Source organism: Cervus elaphus, chromosome 5 (assembly GCF_910594005.1).
Source record: "Cervus elaphus chromosome 5, mCerEla1.1, whole genome shotgun sequence".
Classification (NCBI taxonomy): Eukaryota; Metazoa; Chordata; class Mammalia; order Artiodactyla; family Cervidae; genus Cervus; species Cervus elaphus.
In genome coordinates this window covers 114,342,294-114,368,672 of record NC_057819.1, presented here as the reverse complement: position 1 = coordinate 114,368,672, position 26,379 = coordinate 114,342,294, and the positions used below count along the sequence as shown (strand labels likewise).

Sequence of the window (26,379 nt, the reverse complement as noted above, 5' to 3'; positions counted from 1 at the left end):
TTCTCCCCCTGAGCTCCAAGAGCCCCACCAGTGCCAGCAGGCACCTCATTCTGTTTTCAAGGCTTCGGGGTTTACAAGTAGGTCTCCCTGGCTGTGTGATGGCTGAGGTTGTCCCATCCTTATTTCTTCCAGAGAGCCCCCACAGTACCCTGCACACAGTGGTACTCAGCAAGATGAACCAATGTCAGCAGCTGGGCAGCCATACCTCTGTTCCCACGCCTTTCTCTTTCCTCCCCACTTTAGGCTTCTGGAGTTCCTTGGAGTTCACCTGTTTCTTCCTCCCCTGAAACCCTTTCTTCTTAGCATCTTTCTCACTTCTTCCACAAGGTCCTCGCACAGGATCTGGGGGAGAGGACCACATTTCACACCTTGGTGATACTGTGGGTCAGGCCTTGTTTGGGGAGGGGATCTCCATGTTTCTCCCCTAGTCAGAATGTCAGAGTTCTGCTCAGCAAGTGGGACCCCCATGCCCACGCATTCATTCTCTAAGGCTCTTCTGAGAATGGGTGGCGATAAGGAGGCAAAATGACAGACTCGGGATTTGTAAGAGTGAAAGATACACATTTAAAGGGAAAACGGTAATAGAGACAGGATGACCTGTTGGACCCAGTCCACATTAGAGAGAAAGCTCAGCTTGAATGTCCGGTTTAGTAAGACCTCCATGGTCCCTGAGAACACCAGCCTGCTGATCCTAATGCCTAGTCAATGGGTTCATCTTCCTTTTCATCTTTTTCTATTTTTTCAGAATTTTCTGTTATTTCCATTTCTTTTATTTCTCCTGATTCCGTTTTCCCCAGTGCTTCCGACTCTCCTCCGTCAGTTTTTGAAAGTCTCTTCTCTAGTCCTTCTGATTCCCTTGGGCTTGATTCATCTGAAAGGTTTTGATCCAGTTCTGAAGGCCTCCTGTAAATTTCCCTGGTTTCCTCTCTGTTCTCTTCTGTCCTGCCTGCTTCTCCAAACTGTCCTTTGGCAGTGTCTCCTGGACTTCTCACCTTTGCGCCCAATTCTTTCCTCCATGAGGCTTTTCCTGGGTCTTCTCTCTGCCTCTCTTCTGGTCGCCTAGCTGTGACCCCCAGAGTTTCCTTAGACAAGACACCTTGGGGCTGTTTCTCCGTTTGCTCCTGCTCCCACTGCTTCATCACCTTCTCAGGTTCATCTTTTGTTTTCCTCGTTTCCTTCTCCTTTGCCGTCCGTGTTTGACCATCCAACATAGTGGCATTTTCTGAAAAACAGGAGAAAGGAGAGAAGAGAGGTGAAAGTTTGTGCTGAGAGGCCTGAGACTGAGACAGGGGAAATCACACACGATGTCACACTGAATATAATTGGCAAAGCCAAGATTTGAACCCAGGACAGTCCGCCCCCGGCCCACATTCTTTGTTTTTCCCTACAAGAACTAGTTCAGGTGCTGGGAAAAGACAGAGGCTTCTCCTTTGGCATCCTCATTCTGCATTTCTCTTTGTCCCTGGGGAGCACACTCATCATTTGTTGGGAGGTTCCCCTGTTTAAAAAAAAGTGAGCAAATTGTGCTGGAAGTTCAGATGCAGGGCAATTTTAAAACCCAAGTGATCTTTGCTCCTGGTGTTTACCAGCTGTCAGAGAAAAGGTACCAATCTCCTCTTGAGTCTCCTCCACACTCTTCCTGGGAGTCCTGGTTTCTAAGAGTCAACAGGGACTTTGGGTTCAGAGCCAGCAAAGGCTGCTGTTGGCTGTGAAGATGCATGCAATGCTGCCACCTGCTGTCCAGGAAGGGGAGTGCCCAGCAGCTGCCTGTGCCTTTGGGGGCCTTCCTCAAGTTTTCAGGATGCCTTTCCCAGCGTGCTGTCAGCCAAGAAAGGAGAATGCTTGGAGCACCTGCTGCGTCCCCTGACATTACTGCTTCTGTGGCTTCTGAGAGCGGCTCCAACAGTGTGTGGAGGCAGAAGCAGATCTCTGAGGGGATCCAGCCACCATGTGCAGGTACTGGGTAATAAAAGGCCATCATCTGACTGCTCAGGTGCCCAGAAACTCCACACCCAGATTCCCGCTGCTGTGCCGGGATCCGAGAGGGCTTCAGCCTTGGTGCCCGGAAGGAGCTCTGTCCTCCCAGAAGCCCTGAGGGAGCCCCAGCCCTAGCTGCCCTTTACTTCAATGTGGCTGCAGGGAGGGCCCCACGGGATGGGGTGGGGGTGACAGAAATAGTATATGTAGAACCATGGTAAAACCATGGGTTCCAGAGCCAGGCTGTCCAAGACTAGAAACCACTGTGGGACTTTAACCCCTTGGCCCCACGTCCTCATCCGTAAGATCAAGCATGTCATACTTATTTTGGGCTTCCCAGGTGGCACAGCGTTAAAGAATCCACCTGCCAGTGCATGGGATGTGGGTTTGATCTCTAGATCGGGAAGATTCCCTGGAGAAGGAAATGGTAATCTACTCCAGTATTCTTGCCTGGAAAATCCCATGGACAGAGGAGCCTAGCGGGCTATAGTCCCGGAGGTCACAAAGAGTCAGACACGACTGAGTGACTAAACAACACATTTCATAGTGCTCCAGGAGGGATCCCATGAATCTGTATGTATAAAGCTTAAAAGAGTGCCTGGGCAGGCAGGAAGCACTGAGTGGAGATCAGCTTCTACGATCACCCCCACCACTCTGAGGCCCGGCCCCCATCCCTGAGAACTCCTTGGGGCCTGGAGTCCCAGCCACTTCCTCTTCCCTCACTCCTTTCATGGGGGCCTTTCAGATAGCTAGTGCCTGGGGGGTGGGGATGGGGATCAAAGGCCTCTTCACTCCCTGGAACTCTTGGGAGAAAGAACGTGGTAAGGCTAGACCGGCACAGTCCTGTCACCTCTGCACCGCAGCCGGCCCTCGGGCCCCCCGTCCCGACCCTGCCCTGCTCACTGCTGACCCTGAAGAGCAGCTGCCCACAGTGGGGTGAGTGTGGCTCCCAGTCAGACTTCTGAGTGACCCGGGCTGATGATTCAGGCTCCAGTGTCCTCCGCCTCCCGGCAGTGAGGGTCTAGTGAGATCATTCGGGCTGAGGTTAACCCAGTGTGGCCAGTGGTAAGAGCACCCACAGTGTAAGCTGCTTTTGTTCTGCTTCCGTGTTTGCTCCTGTTTCCTGCCTAAAATGCCCTCAGACTTCCACCTCGCACTGGGAAAACACCTGGGCGTCTTCTGGAGCCTGAAGCGGAAGATTCTTCCTCTTGGAAGTGTTTCCTACCACCCCAGAGAACTGGGAGCGCCCTGCCCAGGCTCTCACGGCAGAGCGTGGCCCCCTGCTCAGGAGACTTAGGTGCCCCGCTTTCCCACTGGGCTGTGGGCTCCTCCAGGGCAGGGGCCGAGCTTCTGTCACCCCCAGAATCTCACACTTCCCTGGCAGGTGACAAGCACTTGACAAATATTTGATGAATTGAAGAAATATGGGGGTACTGGACTTCCCTGGTGATCCAGTGGTTAAGAATTCACCTGCCAATGCAGGGGACAGAGGTTCAATCCCTGGTCTGGGAAGATCCCACATGCCTTGGAGCAACTAAGCCCATGAGCCATAACTACTGAGCCCATGTGCTGCAATTATGGAAGCCCGTGTACCTAGAGCCTATGCTCCAGAACAAGAGAAGCCCCACCGAGCACCGCAACCAGAGTAGTCCCCAGTCAACTAGAGAAAGCCTGTGTGCCGCAACGAAGACCTACCACAGCCAGAAAGTAAAATAAACAATAAAATAAACGAATACATCTTTTTAAAAAATACAGGAGTACTGAAGAAATAGGGTGGACAGCATGGGATATGACCCCAGACTGAGGGGTCCCCCTCCTGCCTCGGGAGCGGCTGCTGGCGGCACTGAAATCAGAATGCCCAGTGGGCAGCGCCAAGCCCAACTGAAGGAGCAGCAGGAGGCGTGGGGAGGACTGCTGGAAGGAGAGCCCAGGCAGGTTTCTGAAGTTGCTGTCTTCCAGCTCCAAAACTCACCTTTCTCCTTCTTTTCTTTGAGTATATCCCTGTAGTTGGTTTTCTTCAGCTCATCAATGATGCCCTTGTTGGCATCATCCAAGGCCTGTGGGCGAGAGGAGTATCAGTGAACGCTCTTAACACTGTGGGACCTGTCCTTTCCCCACCCAAGCCCCAACCCTGCCCCGCCTCCCTTTTCTCCTGGCTCCTCTGACTACTCCTGCCTGAGGTTCATGGATCCTATGGACTTGGAAATCTCCACGCTAAGTGGTATGAGAGATACACTGCAGGGGGTGACTCAAACTCATCTCCCTCAGACTCAGGCATGTTTTGAAGGATTGCCTCTGTCTACTGATTCCTAAAGCTTCAGCCAAATTAAAGGAGACAAGGCAAGCCCCTCAGCCTGCAGCCGGGCAGCAAGCCATGGAGGGGACTCGGCAGCACACCGAGGGTGGGGGTGGGGCTGGGGGCTGGCCTGCCTTCAGAGGGGCTTCCAGGGCCTCTGCAGGACAGCCAGGGACTGGGAACTCAGCCTGTGCTGTATCTTGAGGGCAACTCTGCTTTCTTGCAGCCCTCCCTGTGACTTGGCCTCGGTGACACACCACTAGACTCTCAAGGAATGTCTACAGGCCCTGGATCGCTGGGCCTGGATGCTCTTAGGCAGTGCGGTCTGCCCCTCAGTATATACGCTTTCCTGCCTGGAGATGCCAATCGGGGGTGAGAGGTCAGGGACTAGGTCCCATGAGGAGCCATTTAGGGCTGTGTGTGTATTTGGCTTGATGGGCACTTCTGTTTCCTACTTTCAAAACCCTGCCCAGCCTCCAAGGCGACCTCAAACCCTCCCTCTCCGTGAGGGGGAAAGGCCCAGCTCTGCCTGCCTGCTGGAACTCTCAGTCTGAGTCCCCTAGTCCCTGCCGCACCAGTCAGGAACGAGGGACTGTGTTTTCAGCTTCCCGAGGGTCGGGACCACGTCGTCACCTTTGCTGCAGGGCTGGAAAGACCCTAGATCTGCACCGTGTGATACCCCGAGGCCTCACGTGGCAACTGATCACGTGAAATGTGGCTGGTGTGACTGAGGAACTGAACTGCAACGTTCGTTTACTTCTAACTCCATTTACTCTAAATGCTGCAGGTGGCTAGCGGCCGCCTGACTGAGCAGCGCGGGTCTGGACTGGTGAGTGAGGCCATCACACTGCTTTCCTATTGTCTTCTGTGGGGGCTGCACTTTTCCAAGTGCAAGTCCTAAAGTCCGTTTAGGGGGTCTCAGCCAGCATTAAAGACAAGGAATGTAAAGAAAAAACAGAGTAAGAAATATCAGCGTACATAATAAAGGTAAATATGTTTTGTAAAACTTGCTATTTTTCATCTGTTTTTTCAAATAAAACTAAGTGTATTGAGGGGAGTTCCCTGGCAGTCCAGTAGTTGGGATGCTGACTTTTACTGCAGCAGGTGTGGGCTCGATCCCTGGTTGGAGAACTAAGATCCCTTAAGTTGCTGTGCAGTGTGGCCAAAAAACAAAGTTAACAGTACATGTATTGGTTGGGGAGCTATATAAACTGATGGCAACAACAAACAGTGCAAAGCTACTGCCCTACCTAGAAGGTGCTCTGCGGTTGAGGGGAAATAAACATCTGGGGCTGAGGGTCCCGGGCCTGCCCCACCCCACCCCCAGAGAGAGAGGCTCACGTTGATGATGGCCTGCTGCGCCTCGTTGTTATGGACCAGCTTCGCTCTCTCCAGGGCCTTCTCAAAGTTGTTCACGGCCGATTCGAAGTCCCTCAGCTTCACTGCAGGGAACAAGGGAGGCAGGAGGATGGAAACAGGAGGATGGTGATGCTGTGTGCTGCCCTGCGGGTACCAGGGGCCCTCAGGAGCAGCAATACCAGGCAGCCCAGCACCACCCTTGCCAGACATCTCCTGGGCCGCCTCATCACTAGGGAGCAGAACCTGGGCACCTGAACCTTGGATTTCAGGTGCCAAGAGTCAGTGAGGGAAGGGGTCAGTGCCCACATCATGCGTCTCCAGGGGGACAACTCCATCCTGCCCCATTGTTGCCCTAATGGTCCAGGAGCAGGCGACGAGAATGAAGACAGAACATGAAATCTGGTGCAATGGGTCAGGGGACCTGCAGCCTCTATTGGACTGAGGTGCAGAGTCCACTCTGAGTCCAGCTTTTATTCCTAACTGCAGACCACAAGACTTCCTCAGATCTTATCTTTCTCAAGACACATGCCATATCAATCACATACTCCTAAATATCATGGACTACACTGACATAGTCCAGATCTCCTTGTGTTTACCCCAGTCCATTCCCCTCTGGGCTAGTCTCAGGAACAATTAGCAAGTGCGTGGGCAGCGTTCATGCCTGATGCTGACCGAGTTCCAAGGTCTATGCTTTTATGATCCCAGTCATAATCCCTTCTGGGTCTGGTCCTGGGGTCTGTAACAAGGCTATAATTCTAAGAAAGACATGAAAAATAATCATCAATGTAGTTTCTTAATATGCTGTTTTTCCAAGTGCTATTTCTGTGAAATTTCTCAAGGCGTGAAATTACATTATTAGGAATTCCCACTACACCCCATCTTTAAATGGTTCCAGGAGAAGACATCTATTTTTTTTTTTTTCTTTTTTAATGTTTACTCAGATTTGTAAAGAACACTGTGGACACCAAACACAGTCTGGCAAGACAGGATGTGACTCCTCATGGGCCAGTGGCTGGGACAAGAGTGCCCACATTGGAACAACCGGAACCCAGGGAGGAAGCAGACCCCTACCCACCCCAGGGCACTCACTCGGCCAGTTAGCACTGGGCCAGGGATGAGGGCTCTGAACTGACTGCCCTTGGAAAAAGCTTAATTTCAGGAAGGAAGGAGAAAAGTGCTCCCCTGCCGGGGCTGGGAACCCCACACTTCATTTTCTTTACACACCACTGCTTCTGCTTTTTTTTTTTGCTTCTGCTTTTTTAAAAAGTTAATTAATTTGGCTGTGCCGGGTTTCAGTTGTGGTAGGCAGGATCTTTAGTTGTGGCATGCAGGATCTAGTTCGCCAACCAGGGATCAAACCTGAGCCCCCTGCGTCGGGAGCATGGAGTCTTAGCCACTGGACCGCCAGGGAAGTCCCTCCACTGCTTCCTCCTATAACTAGTACCCCAAGATCTACCCCTCTCCCACAGACTGCTTCAGGATTCCTGGGGAAAGAAGGGCCTTGTATCCATAAGTCAAATTGCAAAAGGCAATTACATTTGAAAAGCGATTCTAACATAGTTCTGAAAGTCTGTGGCGTCACTATACATTTCTTTTTTCAAATACACATTTGAAAAGAAGAAAACTTAGAGTAATGCCTCAGAGGCCACCATGAATAAATGTCTATGTCATTCTGACATGGTAGGCCAGAATAGGAGTCATAACACCCAAGTGAGTGAAGCATTAAAGACCATTCTATTTGTTTTCAACTGAATCTATAACCTGAAATTATCTCCATTCTGGGGGCCCTTTCCCCCTTCTTTTCCTCACTCTGTGCATCCACAAATCCACACATGTATATCCATATTTTTGTTGGCTCTTCCAGGGACTAATTGTTTCTTATCACTGTTGGAAACACTTATGGGAAGCTGATGGGTAGGAAGGAAGAAATGAGTATTTCTGGAGAGCTCGCTGTATGCTGGTTCCTATTCTAAGTGCTTACACTCGTAGCCATTACCTCATGTCTTCACACTATGAAGAAGATACATACATACTATATGTGCTAAGTCACGTCAGTCATGTCTGACTCTTTGTGACCCCATGAACTGTAGCCCTCGCAGGCTCCTCTGTCCATGGGATTCTCCGGGCGACAACACTGGAGTGGGTTGCCAGCCGTTTCCTTCTCCAGCATACACACTATAATTATCCCCATTTGCAGAGCCCAAGATCTGCCCACTTGGCCAGGCTGCCTCTATAACCCAGGGGCTCCTTGGCTGCTGCGTTGGACTGGACTTTTCCACCGTATAGCATGGAAACTGAGGCCGGTAGTGAGTGGCCTGCTTCTCCAGAGGCCCTCAGAACCTAACAAGACCTCACCAGGGACAGGAATTCCCTGGTGGTCCAGTGGTTAGGACTTCACACTTTCACTGCCAGGGCCCAGGTTCAACATCTTGTCAGGAACTAGGATCCTACAGCAAGCCCTGTTGCAGTGCAGCCAAAAAACAAACAAACAAAAAAAGTCATCACAGAAACAGGAAAGAGTTCTAGGAAAAGGCACAGTAATCACATCTTCCCCAGTTTAAAGCTTTCAAGTGGTTTTTTCCTCTATGTTTTTAGGAAAGAATCCATGATGTGTAAGGAGGCCTGAGAGGCCCTGTGGATCTGGCCCCTCACCAGCCTCCCTCCTCCAGACTTTCCTGGCCCCCAGAAGCTCGACACTAGTCTCCATCAGTTTCTTAAATCAGCCAAACTCTTGCCCACCTCCCTAAATGCGGTTCCTTTGGCTGAAAACTTCTGCCGTCAGAACTTGGAACGACTGGTGCCTTTGCATTCTTAATGCTTCTGCTTCAAAGTTACTCTTCAGGGACTTCCCTGGTGGTCCAGCAGTTAAGAATCTGCCTTGCAATGCATGGGACAAGGGTTCGCGATCCCTGGCCATCAAACTAAGATCCCACATGTCTCAGAACAACTAAGCCCACAGCTGCAACTACCAAGCCCACACACCACAAAGGAGTGCCCAGCTGTGAAAGATCCTCATGACACAGTGACGATCCCATGTGCTGCAACTAAAACCCAGTGTGGTCAAATAAATAAATATTAAAAAATAGTTACTCCTCAGATAGGAGGACAGGAAGAGTTATCAATTTTCTTCCTACTGTATGCCCAGCTTTGGTGCCTAAAAGGTGCCAGGAAAGCATTAATGATGTGAGTAAGTGAATGACTGATGAGACCCGTGATCAGAGTGCCTGTCATGCTTCCCCCCTTCTCTGGGGTCAGCTGCGTGCCCAGGGCAGGGCGGGTTCGAAACTGTGAACAGGAGACCCAGCTCCAGGGCTTTCTTATTACTGTGACCTAGAGCTATTTACCCTTTTAAACTTGTATTGTGAAATATTTCAAATATACAGAAAAGTCAAAGGAATAGTATCATGAATCCCCATTACTCATCACCTAAATTCAAATATCATATGATGTCACTTCTATGTGGAATCTAAAAAAATGATACACATGAACTTATTTACAAAACAGAAACACTCAGAAAACAAACTTATCAAAGGGGGAAAGGTGGGGAGGGATAAATTAGGAGGTTGGGATTAACATATATATTAATACACTACTATATATAAAATAGATAATCAACAGGGATCTACTGCACAGCACAGGAAATTCTACTCAATACTCTATAATAACCTACAAGGGAAAAAAATCTTAAAAAGAATAGATATATGTATATGCATAACTGAATCACTTTGCTGCTCACCTAAAACTCACACAACATTGTAAATCAACTATATTCCAATATAAAAGTTTTTAAAAATTACCAAAATATTGCCAATCCTGTTCCATCTGTTCCTCCTCACCCCCATCCCTTGCTGTTTTATTAACAAGCCCATTAACTTTATTGAGATGTGATTCATTCAGTATAAAATGAGCCCCTTTGTAAGCATACAGTTCAATGATTTCTAGAAAATTTATAGACTTGTGCAATGAACACCACAACTCAGCTTCAGAACTTTTCCAGCCCCCTAAAAAAGCTCCCTCTTGAGACCTGGGGCAATCTGACGCAGCACTCAGAGTCTCCATTTCCCAGCCTATGAAAGGAGGACAATACCTCCAGCACGGGCTTGCAGAGTGATTAAGGCGAGAATGCAGAGAATGCACGTATAAAGGCTACTGAGCCAAGACAAATATATAAAGGCTACTGAGCCAAGACCGGTGGAGCTGTGTTGATGAGGACAAGACACTGCTGGTCTGCATGCAGCTCAGCTGAGTTCCTCGAGGGCAGAGCAGTTCTCAGGATCTCCCAAGCCCTAACTGAGCGTAGCTTAAAGTAGGCACTACACACTGGTCAAAACGCGGGGCTTTACCCCCACTCTCAGAATCAGAATTTGTCTGATCCATTAGGATGGAGAGGTCAGCCCCGGCGTGACAGCAGGGCCTGAGGGCTGGGAAGGGCTGGGAAGGGCACCTGTACCTTGGGCCTGCGCCACCAGAACGCTGGCGTTCAGCTGCCATTCCATGTCCCCTTCTTCCTCGGCGCACTGCTGGGACTTCTCACCGTAGCTCTGGGCCTCCCAGGCCTGGTCTAGCTCCAGGTAGCAGCGGCCAATCTCATGGAACAGCCAGGTCTTCTCCAGGGTGGTTTTGGCCAGAGGGATCTTCTCCTCCCACCTAGGGACACCAAGAACTGGGGTCAGCTTCCTCCACTCAGGCCCTGCACTCGGACTTAGGAGACTGGGCTTCCTACTGGTGGCCGAAGAAAAACTGTCCTCCAACTACCAGTTCTTTTAGGTGCAGGAGTGGAGCTAACAAGCACTAACATATTTTTTAAACTACCAGGGTTATTTTGGTGCATCTATAGAATTGGCTTTGATACCACAGCTGAAAATAATGTTTGTAAAATAGCATTTGAAATAACTCCATAACCTTTGAAAGTCAATGTGAAGTTGCTCAGTCATGTCTGACTCTTTGCAAACCCTACCAGGCTCCTCCATCCATGGAATTTTCCAGGCAAGAGTACTGGAGTGGGTTGCCATTTCCTTCTCCAGGGGATCTTTCCGATCCAGGGATTGAACCCAGGTCTTCCTCATTGCAAGCAGACACTTTACCATATGAACCACCAGGGAAGCCCACACATAACCTTTAAGAATATGATTAAGCACATTTAAGAGAAAATCAACACAGTAAAAAAGATTGGGATGAAAAAACAAAATATCAATAAAAGTCAGAGGAGGATCAGAATGAGCACTTGTCTTTGGGTGGTGGGACTGAAGACTTCCTCATCTAATTTTCTATATTTTCCAAATGAATATTTTAAGGTTAAACACAGCTGACTCTTTGTGACCCCACAGACTGTATACGGGAGTGGATAGCCTTTCCCTCCTCCATGGGATCTTTCCAACCCAGGGATCGAACTCAGGTCTCCCTCATTGCAGGTGGATTCTTTACCAGCTCAGCCACCAGGGAAGCCCCACATTAAGCACATATTTACTATAAAACATTTTATTATGAAAAGACACAAATGGGTGGGTGAATGCTCACATGCCTCTGTCTTTTGGCCCCAGGGGCCACTGGGGAAAGCAAATGACCTGGAGCGCCAGGCTCTGGTCAACAAGTCTGTTCTAGTCAAGCAACAAAGGCCTGAAGGACAATTTCTCTCTGCAGTCAAGCCCGCCCCTGAGTCTCCCAGGGGCTGAATCACCCCACTGGAGCAGGTCACCAGCTCCAGGGTTGGACATCAAAAGTCCATCAGTTAAGGTCTCTAGGGGGCTCAGGCTCCATTCCCAGTGACCCCATGTGACCAGAGAATCACAGAATAACCTCCAAAGAACTCCCAGAAGTCAATGGTCCACCCAGTCATGAACTTGGCCAGAGGTGAGGGTTGCCTGGAGAACTTGTTAAAACCAGATTCCTGAGCTCCAACCCAGACCTGTAGAATGAGAACGTCCAGAGGAGAGGCTTGATAACGCACATGCCTAAAAACAAGTGTCCCGATGCTTGTTAACGGGAAATTGGGAGAAAATGTTGATTTTATTCTACTAATTAATATCGCTGATGAGCCCCAGAGTTTACAAAGTGGCTTTCTTCTGGTCACCTAGCACAGCCAGGAGCCAAATTCGGGTCTTCCGAGGCCTCTTTGCCTGACATCCTGCCCCAGGCTGGGAGTCCAGGGGGAGGTTGGGATGTCCTAGCCCTCAAGTAGGGAGGGGGTGGTCCCGGGTCACTCACGTGTCAATGGCTTGTTGGAATTTCCCGACTCTGGCAAAAACCCTGCCAATGTTGTCCAAGGCTCTGGACTTGGCATCAGGAAGATCACTGTAGGGAACAAGCAAGACAAGGTCATTCTAGGCACTATGGAAACTAGAAAGAAGGCAAAGACGGGCCAGTTGGGAGGACAATGTCCAGGCTGGCAAGGCTGAGGTACCGTGGCCCTCTCATGGGAACGGACATTATCGGAATCTCTCTGGAAGGCAAACAGGCAACAGCCTACAAAGACACCCCTTTGGTCCTGCAACTCCCCTTCTAGAAATTTACCTCCAGAAGATGTGACAAGAAGACTCATTAAAGTATTGCTTATAATAATAAACAGTGGAAATAATCTAAATGCAATCAGTGCAATTTTTGTGTACAAAAAATGTCCTTGATACATTTAGGTTAAAAAATCAGATTATGAAAAAAAAAAGTCAGATTATAGGAGCTCGCACAATGTCCAATGCCTTATTCATCTTAAAAATGAATGTGTGGGGGACTTTCCAAGTGGTCCAGTGGTTAAGAATCTGTCAATGCAAGGGACACAAGTTCGATCCCTGGTCAAGGAAGATGCCACCAGCCGTGGGGCAACGAATCCCGAGCTCTAGAACCCGTGAGCCCCAACTACTGAAGCCTGCATGCCCTAAGACCTGTGGTCTGCAACAGAAGAAGCCACTGCAAGGAGAAGCCTGTGCATCACAACTAGAGAGTAGCTCCCGCTTGCCACAACCAGAGAAAACCTGCGTACAGCAACAAAGACCCAGCGCAGCCAAAACTAAATTTTTAAAAAATATCTCCTTCCCAACAAATAAACCAAGAAACCCAACCTGAGCCCCCTCCCACAGCATCCCCCTCATTCCTCCTTCCCTGGCCAGCTCCCCCTCTTCCCATTGTCCCCCAGCCCCTCAGCCCCCAACCCCCAGAGGCAGGAAGCTCTGCTCTGATTCCCTCTCCTCACAGGGCTGGGCTGCCTTCTCACATGTAAATCTGACCAAGCCCTCCCTCCCCCCACAGACATACCCACGTGTGTCTCTGGTCTCACTGGAGCTGCGTGTGTGCTGGCAAAGGGGAGCAGCCTCAGTGGCTGCCCAGGGATGGGGTTACGCACGTCATTGCAGGCGCCGAAACACCTTTCTCTGAAGCCATTCAAAGAATGAGACGTTCCTTTCCAAGACACAGGCTTTTCAAAAAAAAAAAAAAAAGACCCACAGAAATGGGTCATTTCTGTTTTAAAAATTCTATGGGGAAACTTCCTTGGTGGTCCTGTGGCAAAGACTCCATGCTCCCAGTGTGGAGTTGGGGTGTGATCCCTGGTCAGGGAACTAGATCTCACATTCCGCCACTAAGAGTTTGTAAGCTCCAGCTAACGATCCCACCTGCTGTAACCAAGACCCAGCACAGCCACATAACGGAATATTTATTTTTTTAAAATCCTATGTATATGCACATGTACACAAGTAAATATGTTGCAAAGGGGCCAGGAGGACATTATCTCAATGTGGCCCCCAGATTGGGGAGAGGGGAGACGTCTGAGTTCTGCTCTCAGAACCATACATCCTGGGTCAAGTACGATGCCTCTGGAACTGGTGTGAGAACAGACTCCTATCGGCCCTCCCTCCTCAGCGGGCCTCCCCTCCTCCCACTCCCCACAGGTCCTGGCCCCCCCAACACTACCTGGAGTGCCCCAAACCCCCCACCCCTGCCCTGTCCCTCTGCCTCGGGGGGCCACTCCCTGGCCCTATCTCCCCCGTCTCTCAGAGGCTCCCTCATCTCCCCTCTCTGGGGCTCCAGGGCCAAGTTTGCAGCTCTGATGACCCCCTTCCAGAGTGGCTGCTCTGTTGTGGTGTGAATAAATAAGTTGACATATGTTGATTTATTTGTAACAGTGATGTGTACTAAGATAACTAAGTAATGTGTACTAAGATGTGCAGGATGGGGAAAGCCTGCAATCAAATCATCCATACAGTAATCAGGGAAAGAAATGAGGGCTGACTGAGGTCACTGGAAAAGCTACTCAGACTAGTCGGATTTGAGCCACGGCTGGAAGGATGGTGGTCTTTGGAGGAGGGGGTGGGGCTGATCTGATTGAGGAAGCATGTGGGGCATACACATGAGACTCACGGGTGAGACTGGAGGCCGGTGAAGGAAAAGGAATCAACGTTGCTGAAGGAACACCACTGTTTACGTAATCAGCCGCTAAGCACGTATTCACTGCATGTCCTTTATAGGGCAGGTGCGGGGGTAAAAATGGGAATAGAGAAGTCTAAGGTAGAGGAATCGGGTGGAGAAGGAGGTGGGAGGGGGGATCGGGATGGGGAATACATGTAAATCCATGGCTGATTCATGTCAATGTATGACAAAAACCACTACAATATTGTAAAGTAATTAGCCTCCAACTAATAAAAATAAATGGGGAAAAAAAAAAAGTCTAAGGTCCATCAGGCAGACGAAACATGTGGCATGTGGAGGGGGAGCGTGGATGAGGGCTGCTAGGTCACTCTGGGCGCATGGAGGGCTTTCCCCAGGGGGAAGTACTTCTTTACAATCTGAAGGACGGGGAGGAGGGAGCTGATGAAGAAAGCGCTGGCAAAAGAGTAGGAGCAGAGCCATGCGCTGTTGCCAGGGTTCAGGATGCCCAAGGGCCTGGAGACAGCCAAGTCAACAGAGATCAGGACAAGTCAGGTCAGCAAGGGCGGGCCAGGTGATGGGACTGAACTATGCACTATGTTTTGCATAGAAGGGCCAGCTGGGCAGCAGGAAACCCAGGTCAGAGGAAATAGGCAAGAAGTGAGGAAGATGTGGATGCAGCTGTGGGAGGGGAATGGAAGGGAAGATTCTCTTGATAGGAGGAGGAGGCATGGACAGGACGTAGCAGGCTGGCGTGGGCAGCGAAGGAAGCGAGGTGTCTGGGAAGCCAGCTAGGCTCCTTCCTGGGGACAACACGACCATCAGTGCCATTCTCCCGGAAAGGGAGCCCTAGTGTAAGAGGTCTTGAAGGAAGATGATGGATTCCACTTTGGATATGTTAAACTGGGGGCTCCCATGAGACATCAAGTGGAAATGCCTCAGATTCTGCTGTTTATGTGAAGATTTATGTCTTTAAGGCATGGGAAAAGATTGGATCCAAGATACTGTCTGTACTTCAAATTCCCCATGAGGCAGTATTATCATGCCTTCATTAGAGATGAGGAAACTGAGGAGTGAGCAACTTAAAACCACACTGCTTCAAGTGCCCCAGGCAGGAATCAAAGCCAGGTCTGTCTCCAAAGTTAGCCATTGTTTGCGAACCAGGAATGCCCAACACATGAGATTCTGGCTGTGCAACGTGGGAGGCTGGTGAGAAATGAACTGGAAATGGATGGACAGCTTACAGGGTTCCGGTGATTGAGGAGAGGACAGGAGGCAGGTGTGTTCAGGAAACCCAGTTTGACCCAAAGAGTGGCCTGACATTGGAGGGTTGTGCAGAAGTGGATTCAGAGAGGGCCCTGAGTGCCCAGGAAAGGTCCATTTGATTTGAACCTGCAGGCAGTGAGAGGCCAAGGCCTGTTTGTCAGCAGGAAAACAGTTGACAGATAAGAAGCAGTGCGTCTCTGGAGGTGACTTGTAAGAGCAGCTGGAGACAGGGAGAGCTAAGGGCTGACCTGCGTGGACATGGGAGGATGGGAGACTGAGGGGGCTCAGAACTGCGGGGCAAGTAAAACTGGGCAAGACAAAGTCATGAACAACTCCAGAGGTTGGAACCAGGGTGCCCAGAAAGTGATGGTACCTCTGGGAGGGGCCATCAAGTCTTGGGAAGACTTGGTTCCTATGAGAGCTGACGTTACAATAGTCATCATGGTTACACAGTGCTGTTCTGAGATCTTTATGTGAATTTCTGCATGTCATTCTCCTTCCCACCCTACTGGGTAGGGGCTACCATTATGCCCCTTTGACAGAGGCTGAGAGACATTAGTTAAGTGCCCTGCCTAAGGCCCCGAAGCTGGAAGGTACAGCTCAAAAGCCTAAGCTCTTGGGACTTTCCTGCTGATCCAGTGGCTAAGACTCTGCGCTCCAATGCAGAGGGCCCAGGTTTGAACCCTGGTCAGGGAACTAGATCCCACATGCTGCAATTAAAAGATCCTGCATGCCACTGCGGAGACTGAAGATCCTGAAGGCTGCAACTAAGACCTGGCGCAGCCAAACAAATAAATAAAATGATAAGTATTTTTTAAAAAATAAAAATATCCCTAAGAGCCAAACCACAGGGAGCTTTTTGGAGTTTGCGGCCTCTACCCTCCCTCTTTGTGGCAAAAAAGCTGACAGTCTAGATGTGCCCTTGTCCTGGGGAGGTGGCTCCCCACTCCAGGGTATCTACCTCAGGCATGCAGAGTAGAAAGCGGGGGCTCGGCCCCCAGCCCCAGCAGCCCCAGTGAAAGGTCAGTATGTAGCTGGGCCTTGGCCGCTTGGCCTTCCGAGCCTATGCAGGCACTCACTACTCCTTGGCGATCTCCAGGTCCTTCCTGTGGCTCTGCAGGGCCGCCACCATCTGACCCAGCTCGATCTGGGCATTCCCTATGCAGCTGTACAGGTTTCCCACCAGTTCATCCTTGTTGGGCACCTCCTCTTTGTTCCATTCCAGCACCTTCTTCAGCACTTTCTCAGCTTTCTGAAGGCTGCCTTCAGCACTGCCGCTAGTCAGCACTGGGAAAGGAAAGAGGTGTCGTGGAGAGGGGAGCAGTCTCCCCCTGGCCAACAGAAGAGCCCGCATCCCATACCCCACCCTGCCCCCAGATTCCATCCAGTGGCCGAGCGAAGCCAGGGCGCCCCAGCTGCCATGTGGCTCTGTCCCCAAAGGGCCACGGGGCAGCCCTTCTGAGAACACCACCCACACATGTCAATGTCCTCCAGACTCTTGAGGATGTAGCGGGCTGTCTGCGAGGGACGGCGTTTGCGGTCCCGCAGCCACTTCTCTTGCATCAATTTCCGGTCCCGCTCCCTGGCGTAGATGGGCTTCTGCTGCCGCCAGAAGTCACTGCGCGTGTCCAGGTAGTTGATGCCTGTCATGATGAGGTCCTCCACGGTCAGGCCACGCTTGATGGTGCCTTTGATCAGATCTGTGGGAAAGGGGGTGGGGAGGAGCCAACTAGAACAGGGATCGAGGGGAGTCACCTCTTCTCAACTAAAGGTGTCCTTGGGGGGACCTCTACCTGGAACTGTGGGACAGTAACGAGATCAAGAGCACCTGGGTGGGAGAGGGGGGTCTATCTGGGACCAGATGAAGCGGGAGCCCCCCCTTTGGGGCATGCCTATGGTACAGGACATAGGGCATCGGCCCCTCATGGCAAGACATGACAAGCTAGCAGAAGCAGCAGCTGGTGGATTGCTTTCTGAGAGCCCTCGGGGCTCCTTTATTCAAGCTGTGTCCTCAGAATAGTCCAAGTAGAAATGCAGAACCTGGCCCCGGCTGCCAGTGCTCAGTGAGTCCCTGGGTACCAAGTGGGCCAGGGCAAACTGGGAGCCAGAGGGGCATGGCCGAGCTCTCCTCGCTCACCTGAGCAGAGATCAGAAATGGGAGTAAAGCTTTAAGGCCTCTTGGGTAACATGTGGGCCACCTCTCCCCTCCGTGGAAGCTCCTCTGTAGAGAGGGAAGCATCCAGACCTGTTACAGAGGAAACGGGCCAGCCGTGAAGCTGCTCCTGAGATGCAACCCGCAGGGAATCCTACAGAGGACCTTGGGAAGTCAGTTCTGGAGAAAAGCCCTTGGATTTGAGAGTGATCCCTGTGTGGGCTCAACAGCTAATGGCAACACTCCCAGCACCAGTGTTCATACGAGACATTCACTTCAAGGCGCCTTCCTATTTCTTGTTCCTGCCAGTGTGGTACAGGGGGAAGAGTGTGGAACTGGAGGTTAGGAGGCCTGGGTGCTGCTGTCAGCCCCACCACTAACTTGCTTGTCACCCTGCACAAGTTACTCCCGATTCAGGGTCTCTCTTTCCTTACCGATAACAGGAGGGATTAGACCAGATGAGATTTTAGGACATTCTAACTCCACAGTCCTGGGAGTCCCTGTGAGCACCTCTGAGCTGGATTCCTTTGCCCTTGGTATACGCTGAAGGCTCAGGGGGCTGCCCCTTCAGGGACCAAGGTGGTAAAGAAACCCAGATCTCTGGCGTTCCCACCCAGGGTACCAGAGCACTTAAGAGTACTGGTTCTGAAACTGGACTTCTTGATTTCCAATCTGAGAACCGCATCACTGAGTTACGTAACCTCCCTATGCCTCATCTGTGAAGTGAGAACGGTAGTGGGACCCGTCCAGAGGAACGTGTCAGCAAATATCGTTTTATAGGCTTTGCCTCTGGTTCATGTGTTAAGCATCCACCCCAGGTTTTCTTTGCCCCGAGTTCCCTGCTGCAAACAAAGTGTCCGACACCTTCGTCCAACAGGAGCTTCTCCAGATACTCCTTGTCCACGTAGAGTTCGCCCAGGAGCTGGCGGACAATCTTCTCGCTCTTGAGCGAGCCCTTCCGCTTGCTCTCTCTCTTGGGGTGGTGTACAAGCTGTCTCACGAGATGAGGCTTCTGCTGGGCTCGCTTACTCTGGGAAGATGGAGCAGTACCCCCACAGAGTCTCAGAAAGGAGCCCAGAGCACCAGCCAAGGCTCCCCGAGCCTGGGATCCCAGACCCCTCCCTCCAGGACGTCTGCGCGCTGAGAACCATGGAGGATGTCTGGTATGGGAACAGCACGTGGGAGCTGGGGCAGAACCCCCTGACCGCCTGGGCTGGGCAGGAGCTCCTCACTCGCAGGCACTCAGAGCCACTGAACCATGTGCTCCTCAGGCACGTGTGTGGCCTCTGCCTTCTGAGGGAGGTGGAGTCAGAGCCAGGCCCTTACCTCGGCCTGCTTGCTTAAGAAGGACAGGTCCCCTTTGTTCTCCAGTTTAATAGAAGAGGGACCTGCAAAGACAGAAGCTGGGGCTCAGGTCGGCAGTGGCCTTAGGCACAACCTATCACATATTTTATGTGGAAATAGTTGGCCTTTGGTGGGAGGGTGGAACCTGGCTCAACTCTCTCCAAGCAGCCAAGCCACCCCCACTAGCCCAAGGCCACATTTCCAAACAAAGACAGGCCCTGGACACCAGGGCCCCTTTCTATTTACACACACTGCCACCCACAGTGGCAAGCCCCCCTGCCCCCCACCACCACCTGCACACAATGAATCGATGGGACAGCCAGCCTTTGATGCCTGTGGGGTAAGGGAGGAAAGCAGGGGCCAGGGAAGGCCCTGCTCAGAACCTCATTCTGTACTATGACACCAGGCCAAAAAGAGGCCTACTCTTCTGGCTTGGGGTGAGTGAAATGGTGCTTTTCATCTGGTTTTGAAGAGAACCAGATGCTGCAGTGCTCAGGACAGTGGACTGGAGACTATCCTCCCAGTGGACAGTTTCTAATCCTCAAGAAAATCAGGAGCAGCCAAATCTAAGCTAGGGGCTCCCTGTAGTCCTCCCGGTGGTGGGTGCTCACCCAGGGTACCTGAGGCCTCCCTCCAAACCTAAGGATTCCAAGAGCCTCCCAAAGAAGCACATAGGCCCCATGGCCACTCACTTCCCACCGAGTTGTTGATGGCTTCCTGAGCTTTCTGAATTCCAACTTTGAATTCCCGATCAGGCCTCAGCTTGTAGCCCCGATGGTAGAATACCAAGGCAAATTCAAAGTCGCCCATGGTGTACAGGGTCTCGGCCTTTTGTAAAATCCCCTGAAACGAGAGGAAGTCAAATCAAGGGGAACAGACAAAGCCTTCCCAGACTCAGGTGTGGTGGAATGTAAGGACCCCTGGGTTGAGAACAAATGTTGGGATACAGGGGCAGAGGCAAGTGATCTATGAAAGAAAACAACAATCAACTCCAGGCAGTCTGGCTGGCTCTTTAACCATTGGAGGCTGCTGCAGGTAGAGGCAGAGAGAAAAGCGAGAAGGAGTCCTCCCACCCAAACAGTCACCTTGCAGAAAGTTGGGTCACCCTGGAGTGAAGCCTCAGCATCTTCCAGGGATTTTTCCAGCTCTCCCATCTTGAGGAAGCACTTGGAGCGGGCAACCAAGCAGTTCTTATCTCCGCTCTGAAGGTGAAGAGCCTGAAGAAGGAACCACTTGGATTAACAGTCTTCTGGCAGGGTGAAGTAAGAAGCTGGACTGGACACAGCAGCCCAAACCCTTCTGCCAGAATTGCAGGGGGACTCCATAGGCCAGCAAACAGGTCTTCTTTGGATCCTTTCAGACTGAAACCAGCACCACCCTGATCTCTGCTTAGTCAACTAGGTTATCTGCGGGTAGTTATCATGGACAAGGTCAAATCACAAGCTATTGTGGAAACCACTGGTTGAGATGTGAGAATATACTATACTACCCAGTGGATATACTGAACTTCCCCAGTGTCTGGGATTCCTCCAGTTCACTTAGAATCCTAGGGTGTTTAGTGCTTAACAAATTCAACCGTGAACCTGAAATGGTTGCACAACACATTCAAAATACTACTTGAAGGAGACTTCTCTGGTGGTCCAAGGGGTAGGAATCAGCTTTGCAATGCAGGGGTTGTGGGTTCAAGCTCTGGTCGGGGAACTAAGATCCAACATGCCACACAGCAGCTAAGCCCATGCGGCACAACTACTGAGCCCCGGTGACAAAACTAGAGAATCCGTGTGCCACAACGGAAGATCCCATGACAAGACAAGGGATAACATAATGAAGACCCCGTGGGCTGCAACTAGGACCCCACGCAGCCAAATAAATATTTTAAAAACAATACTATTTGAAGATCAAGCATTCTGAAGGCTAACAAAATGGATTTTAGGATGATCTGCAACTTGTGTTACCCATTGTACACACCCTCTCTTTTTACATACCTTGTTGAGAATCAGTCATTGTTTCAGGGGATTAAGATGAAAATGCCAGGCAAAAGGAAACTGTGATTTTGGACCCAAAGTGGGAATGGAAAGCCTCTCCTTGTCCCCATGTCCTTTCTTCTCCTGTCTGAGATCATTACATAGCCTGCAGTGTGATGTCCTTTCTGAGCCACCAGATTGTATCTACTTCCATCTAAAACCTTCCTACTTTTCCAGAAAGAGCCTTTCTTTCCCAGAAAAGACCACTTCTCACCCAAAGCTATAAGCCCTTGTGGTGTTTTTTTTCCCTACCTGAGCTTCTCCAAGATGAAACAGTTTCCAGAAAAAGGAGAATGGATGGGGGCAAGGCTCCTGAACTTAATTGCTGGCCCATCTGATCCATTATTTCTGGTTTTAGGATGCGGTTGGTGATTCAAAGGGACTAAAGACTCTAGGTGGCAACTGAGAAGTTTGACTTTAGAGGGAGTCTTGGGACACGTTAGAGAGCTATGCTACCACCCCATTATTTGTGACAAGCGGGCTATTTGTTGTAAAAGAAACAGTCATAATAAAACATCCAATAGCTTATTTGCAAGACAGTACAGTAGTGTATGATAGTAAGGTTAGCACCTCAGCACTGAAGTCTGACTGCCTGAGTTTGAATCCCTCCTCTGCCACCTGCTAGTTCAGTGATCTTAGGCATGTTACTCAACTTCTATAAAAGCTTTCTTATCTTCAAAATGGCATAATAACAGCACTTCCCCCTAAGCTTGCCACTTAGCAGTATGTCTGGTATCCTAAAACAGCACTCAACCCCCTTAGGGTGGATTGGAACAATTTATACTACAGCAAAAGATGTTATTTATTGACCGACCACCTTCCATAAGCAGCTGTGTGCCAGAGACTTCCCTTCTGCAAGCAGTCCCCCAGCCAACCTCCTGGTCAGTTATGGGAAACCGAGGAAGGAGGCCAATCACGAAACATTTGAGCAAAATATAGGAGACGGGGTCACTCTTACCGCAGAGGTTGAGTATTAACAACCAGGTAGAATACAAATGGGAAATGGTAGAAAATGGCTAAACAGGGGTTTATCTTTGACAGCGGTGCATCAATCAGTAACAATGGAATAATGGAAACAATAGGGTGGTCCAGGCATCATCAAGACCTCAGTGAAGGGTAGCTGAAAGGTTCAGAGCACGACTCACATTGCTGAAGCTATGGGCGGCTTTAGCGAACTCCCCGCATAGATACAGCCGCTCGCCCTCCGCCATGTAAGATGGAAAGGTGCTTCGCAAGACTTCATTTTCTGGGTCCGCCATGGTGACGGAATTCGGAGACGCTGAAGCGGAGAAAGGAAGGAAAAGAAGCCTGAGAACCTCAGTCTGGTTTGTGGAAGCTCCGTCTCTTAGCAACCGGGAGACAGAAATTACTTCCGGCCCCGCCCCTCGAGCGCGGGGCGGAGTCCGGCGCGCAACCGCCGCCTGTGTAGCTGGTGCCTAGGAAGCCGCGCACTGGTTGGACCACGACGAGCGCGTGGCTCTTCGCTTCAAGGAGGCCTCTTTGCGACTTGTAGTGTTGGCAGTTGCACGCTCCATCGGTTCTTCCCGGAGTTGCTTCGCGTTCAGAAGCCACAGTCAGGAAAAAAAATTGACAGTTCGGAAGACAAGGAAAAGATTGGGGGCATAATTCCAAAGAGGGATAATGCATTCGTGGCAAGTATTTGTGCACGTTTACCACCCTTAAGAGTGACTCCAGACGGTCAAGAATCTGCCTGCAATGCAGAGACCTGAGTTTGATCCCTGGGTCACGAAGATCCGCTGGAGAAGGAAATGGCAACCCACTCCAGTCCACGGACAGGGGAGCCTGGCAGGCTCCAGTCCATGGGGTCGCAAAGAGTCGGACATGAAAGTGAAGTCGCTCAGTCGTGTCCGACTCTTTGCGAGTCCATGGACTGGAGCCCCTCAGGCTCCTCCGTTCATGTGATTTCCAGCCAAGAATACTGGAGTGGGATACCATTTCCTCCTCCAAGGGATCTTCCCGACCCAGGGATCGAACTCCTTTCTCCTGAATTGCAGGCAAACTCTTTCACTGTCTGAGCACAAGGGAATCCCATTGAGCTACATAAGCTGCTGGATACATAAACACCTGGCTGGTTAGCTCAGTTGGTTAGAGCGAGGTGCTAATAACGCCAAAGTCCTGGGTTCAGTCCCTGTACAGGCCAGACTGCAAGGATATGATTTAGCGACTGAACACAAACACCATCAAAGGGGGACAGCTTTGGGCTCTGAAGTCAGAGTGCTTGGGCTGTCACAGCGTAGGGCACCAGGCCTTAAATTTTCACTTTTGCCAAGTGAAAGTGAAGATGAACCTTCCCGGGGTGAGGATATGCGTTAGGCTACATGCAAAATAACTCTGAGTTCAACCTTTCAGTGTAACACATTTAGTGAGCACCTGCTAGTGGCGGGCTCTCACATCTTCAGGGTCTTTACTGACAGCCTCCCCCATTCCCCTACTCTCCCTGCTCCCCTCTATTAAAAGGTGGGCCAGGTTCTTTTAAGTTCCAAGAAACACTTTATTTTTACATTATTTTAAAAAAATATTTATTTGGCTGCCAGAGGTCTTAGTTGCTGCTCTGGAAATCTTTGATCTTTGTTGTGTGTGGTATGTGGGGATCATTTTAGTTGTGGCATGTGGGATCTAGATGAAACTGGGACACCCCCCCCCTCTAACCCCTTTAACCCCCCTACACCCTACCCCCACATTGGGAGCCCAGAGTCTTAGCCACTGGACCACTAGGTAAGTCCCCTTACTACATTACTTTAGAATGGTCAACTTCCAAGCCAACAAAATTGTGAGGGTCTTAGCCTTGTGTACATTAGTGGACATTCAAAAAAAAAATTATTAAGGTTTAAATATTAAGAAGATATCTTTAACTACACACAAATGAGTACATGTAAAACTGGAGAAATATGCATAAGATCTCTATTTTGTGGCTATGATATTTGCACTAAAGTTTTTCAAAATGTTACCATTGGAGGAAACTGGATAAAGGGTAAATGGGTTGTCTTTATATCCTTTCTTAAAGCTGCATATGAATCTGTAGCTATCTCTGTGCTGTGCTTAGTCGCTCACTCATGTCCAACTCTTTGTGATCCCATGGACTGTAGCCCACCAGGCTCCTCTGTCCACGAGGCTTCTCCAGGCAAGAATACTTGAGTGGGGGGTTACCATGCCGTCCTCCAGGGTACCTTCCCAACCCAGGGATTGAACCCAGATTTCCCACATTGCAGGTGGATTCTTTACCATCTGAGCCACCAGGGAAACCCAAACATGGTCTGCACCTCCAGGGACTCGAACCTGGGTTGCAAGAATGGGAATCTTCCACGATACCACTACACCAGCAGTGTGATGTAGTTATCTCAAAATGAGTTTAGTTTTGTAAAGAATAACTTTAGTACCAATATAAAAAATATAACACAGTTCCTTTCCTGGAAGAGTTCTGTCTAATCAGGGAGAGAGATACATAAACAGTAATAACTACCCAAAGTGATATTGTTATTCAAAGTTCTGTGGGCCTGTGAGGGAGATGAGGATAGACTTACTTTCAAGCTGTAGTAATGGTATCAGTGTAAAGATAGTTAAATAGATCAATGGAACAGGATAGAGTCCATAAATAGATTCACACATATTTGATTAATGTTGCTAAAGAAACTCATTGGGGAAAGGATCATCTTTTGGACAAATAGTGTTGGAAAAATTGGGTGACCAAAGGGCTTCCCTTGTGGCTTAGCTGTTAAAGAATCCACCTGCAATGTGGGAGACCTGGGTTCGATCCCTGGGTTGGGAAGATCCCCTGGAGAAGGGAATGGCTACCCACTCCAGTATTCTGGCCTTGAGAATTCCATTGGCTGTATGGTCCATGGGGTTGCAAAGAGTCGGACATGACTGAGCAACTTTCACTATGCCAAAATAAACAGAAGTCTGACCCTTATCCTATGCAATATAGACAGATTAACTCAAAAGATTTAAATGTAAGAGGCAGAATTATAAAACCAGAAAAATAGGTGAATGTAATAGAGTGAAAAACAAAAAACAAATGTGATGTCATCAAAGTGAAAATTCTTTGTTCTTCAAAACAACACTATTGGGCCTTCCCTGGTGGCTCAGTGGTAAAGAATCCACCTGCCAATGCAGAAGACATAGGTTTGATCCCTGGTCTGGGAAGATCCCAAGTGCCAAGGAGCAACTAAGCCTTGGAGCCACAACTACTGAGCTTAAGCTCTAGAGCCTGGCAGCTGCAACTATTGAACCCACGTGCCACACTAATGAAGCCTGCATGCCCTAGAGCCCGTATTCTGCTATGAGAGGTCACTGCGGTGAGAAGCCTGTGCACCACAACTGGGGAGTAGTCTCCATTCGTTGAAATCAGAGAAAAGCCAGCACAACAATGGAGACCCAGGTAGCCAAAAATAAATAAATAAAATTATATTTTTTAAAAAACAACAAAGTTAAGAAAATTAAAAGGTGAACCACAGACTGGGACAAAATATTTGCAAAACATCTATCTGACAAAGGATTTGTATGCACAATAAATAAAGAGCTCTTACAACTCCATATAACAAGGCAAATAAAAAGTGAGCAAAAGATTTTAATAGCTATATCATCAAAGAAGATATATGTATGGTCAATTAGCATATGAAATATGCTCCAGTGTCTTTAGTCATTAGGAAATACAAAATAAGTCCCACAAGTAGACACCGATACATACTTCTAGAAAGGTTAAAGTGAAAAAAGACTGAATTTACCAGGTGTTGATGAAGATGGTAAGTAACCAGAATTCTCATATACTGCTGGTGAGAATGTAAAATGGTTTAACCTCTGTGGGAAATGGTTTGGCAGCTTCTTAAAAAGTTCAACACACTTACCATATGACCCAGCCAGTCTGCTCCTAGGAATTTACCCAAGAGAAATTAAAGCTGTATGAGAACATCCACAGTAGTTTTATCTGTAATAGCCCCAAAGTGGAAACATTTCCAATCAACTGGTGAATGGATAAATAATCATAGTTTATCTTCGTGATGGAATACTGCTGCTGCTACTGCTGCTAAGTCACTTCAGTTGTGTCCAACTCTGTGCGACTCCATAGACGGCAGCCCACCAGGCTCCCCCGTCCCTGGGATTCTTCAGGCAAGAACACTGGAGTGGGTTGCCATTTCCTTCTCCAATGCATGAAAGTGAAAAGTGAAAGTGAAGTCGCTCAGTCGTGTCCGACTCTTCGCGACCCCATTGGACTGCAGCCTACCAGGCTCCTCCATCCATGGGATTTTCCAGGCAAGAGTACTGGAGTGGGTTGCCATTGCCTTCTCCGGATGGAATACTACTTAGCTGTAAAAAGGAAAGAACTGTTGATACATGCATAATATGGATAAACCTCAAAGAAACTATGCTGAACAAAGCAATTCATACATAAAAGACTATATGATTCAATTTATATAGAATTTTAGAAAATGCAAACATAATCTTTATTGCCCAAAAGAAAAATGATGTATCCTGGGAACACAGAGTTAGGACAGGGAGGGATTGATTACAAAAGAGTAGAAGGAAACTTTGGGAGATGAAGGATGTGTGTATTATCTTTTTTTTTTGGCCATGCCACCAAGCTCTTTGGA

General features: G+C 49.5%; 1 protein-coding gene across 2 annotated transcripts; it reads right to left on the bottom strand.

Annotated features, from left to right (window-relative positions):
- Nucleotides 1–540: 540 nt before the first annotated feature.
- On the bottom strand, nt 541–22,130 carry ODAD4 (outer dynein arm docking complex subunit 4). Of its 2 annotated transcripts, XM_043904598.1 has the most exons (12): nt 21,916–22,130; nt 19,832–19,963; nt 19,439–19,589; nt 18,729–18,790; nt 18,267–18,432; nt 16,726–16,950; nt 16,330–16,537; nt 11,837–11,923; nt 10,083–10,279; nt 5,615–5,715; nt 3,950–4,034; nt 541–1,222 (listed from the first exon to the last, which is right to left on the bottom strand). In XM_043904598.1, the coding sequence occupies exons 1-12, from the start codon at nt 22,027–22,029 to the stop codon at nt 699–701; spliced, it is 2,052 nt and encodes a 683-aa protein (XP_043760533.1). In that variant the 5' UTR covers nt 22,030–22,130; the 3' UTR covers nt 541–698. The 2 variants fall into 2 exon arrangements, with proteins under 2 accessions (XP_043760533.1, XP_043760534.1); XM_043904599.1 differs by lacking the exons at nt 18,267–18,432; nt 18,729–18,790 and having other exon boundaries at nt 21,916–22,120.
- Nucleotides 22,131–26,379: the final 4,249 nt, after the last annotated feature.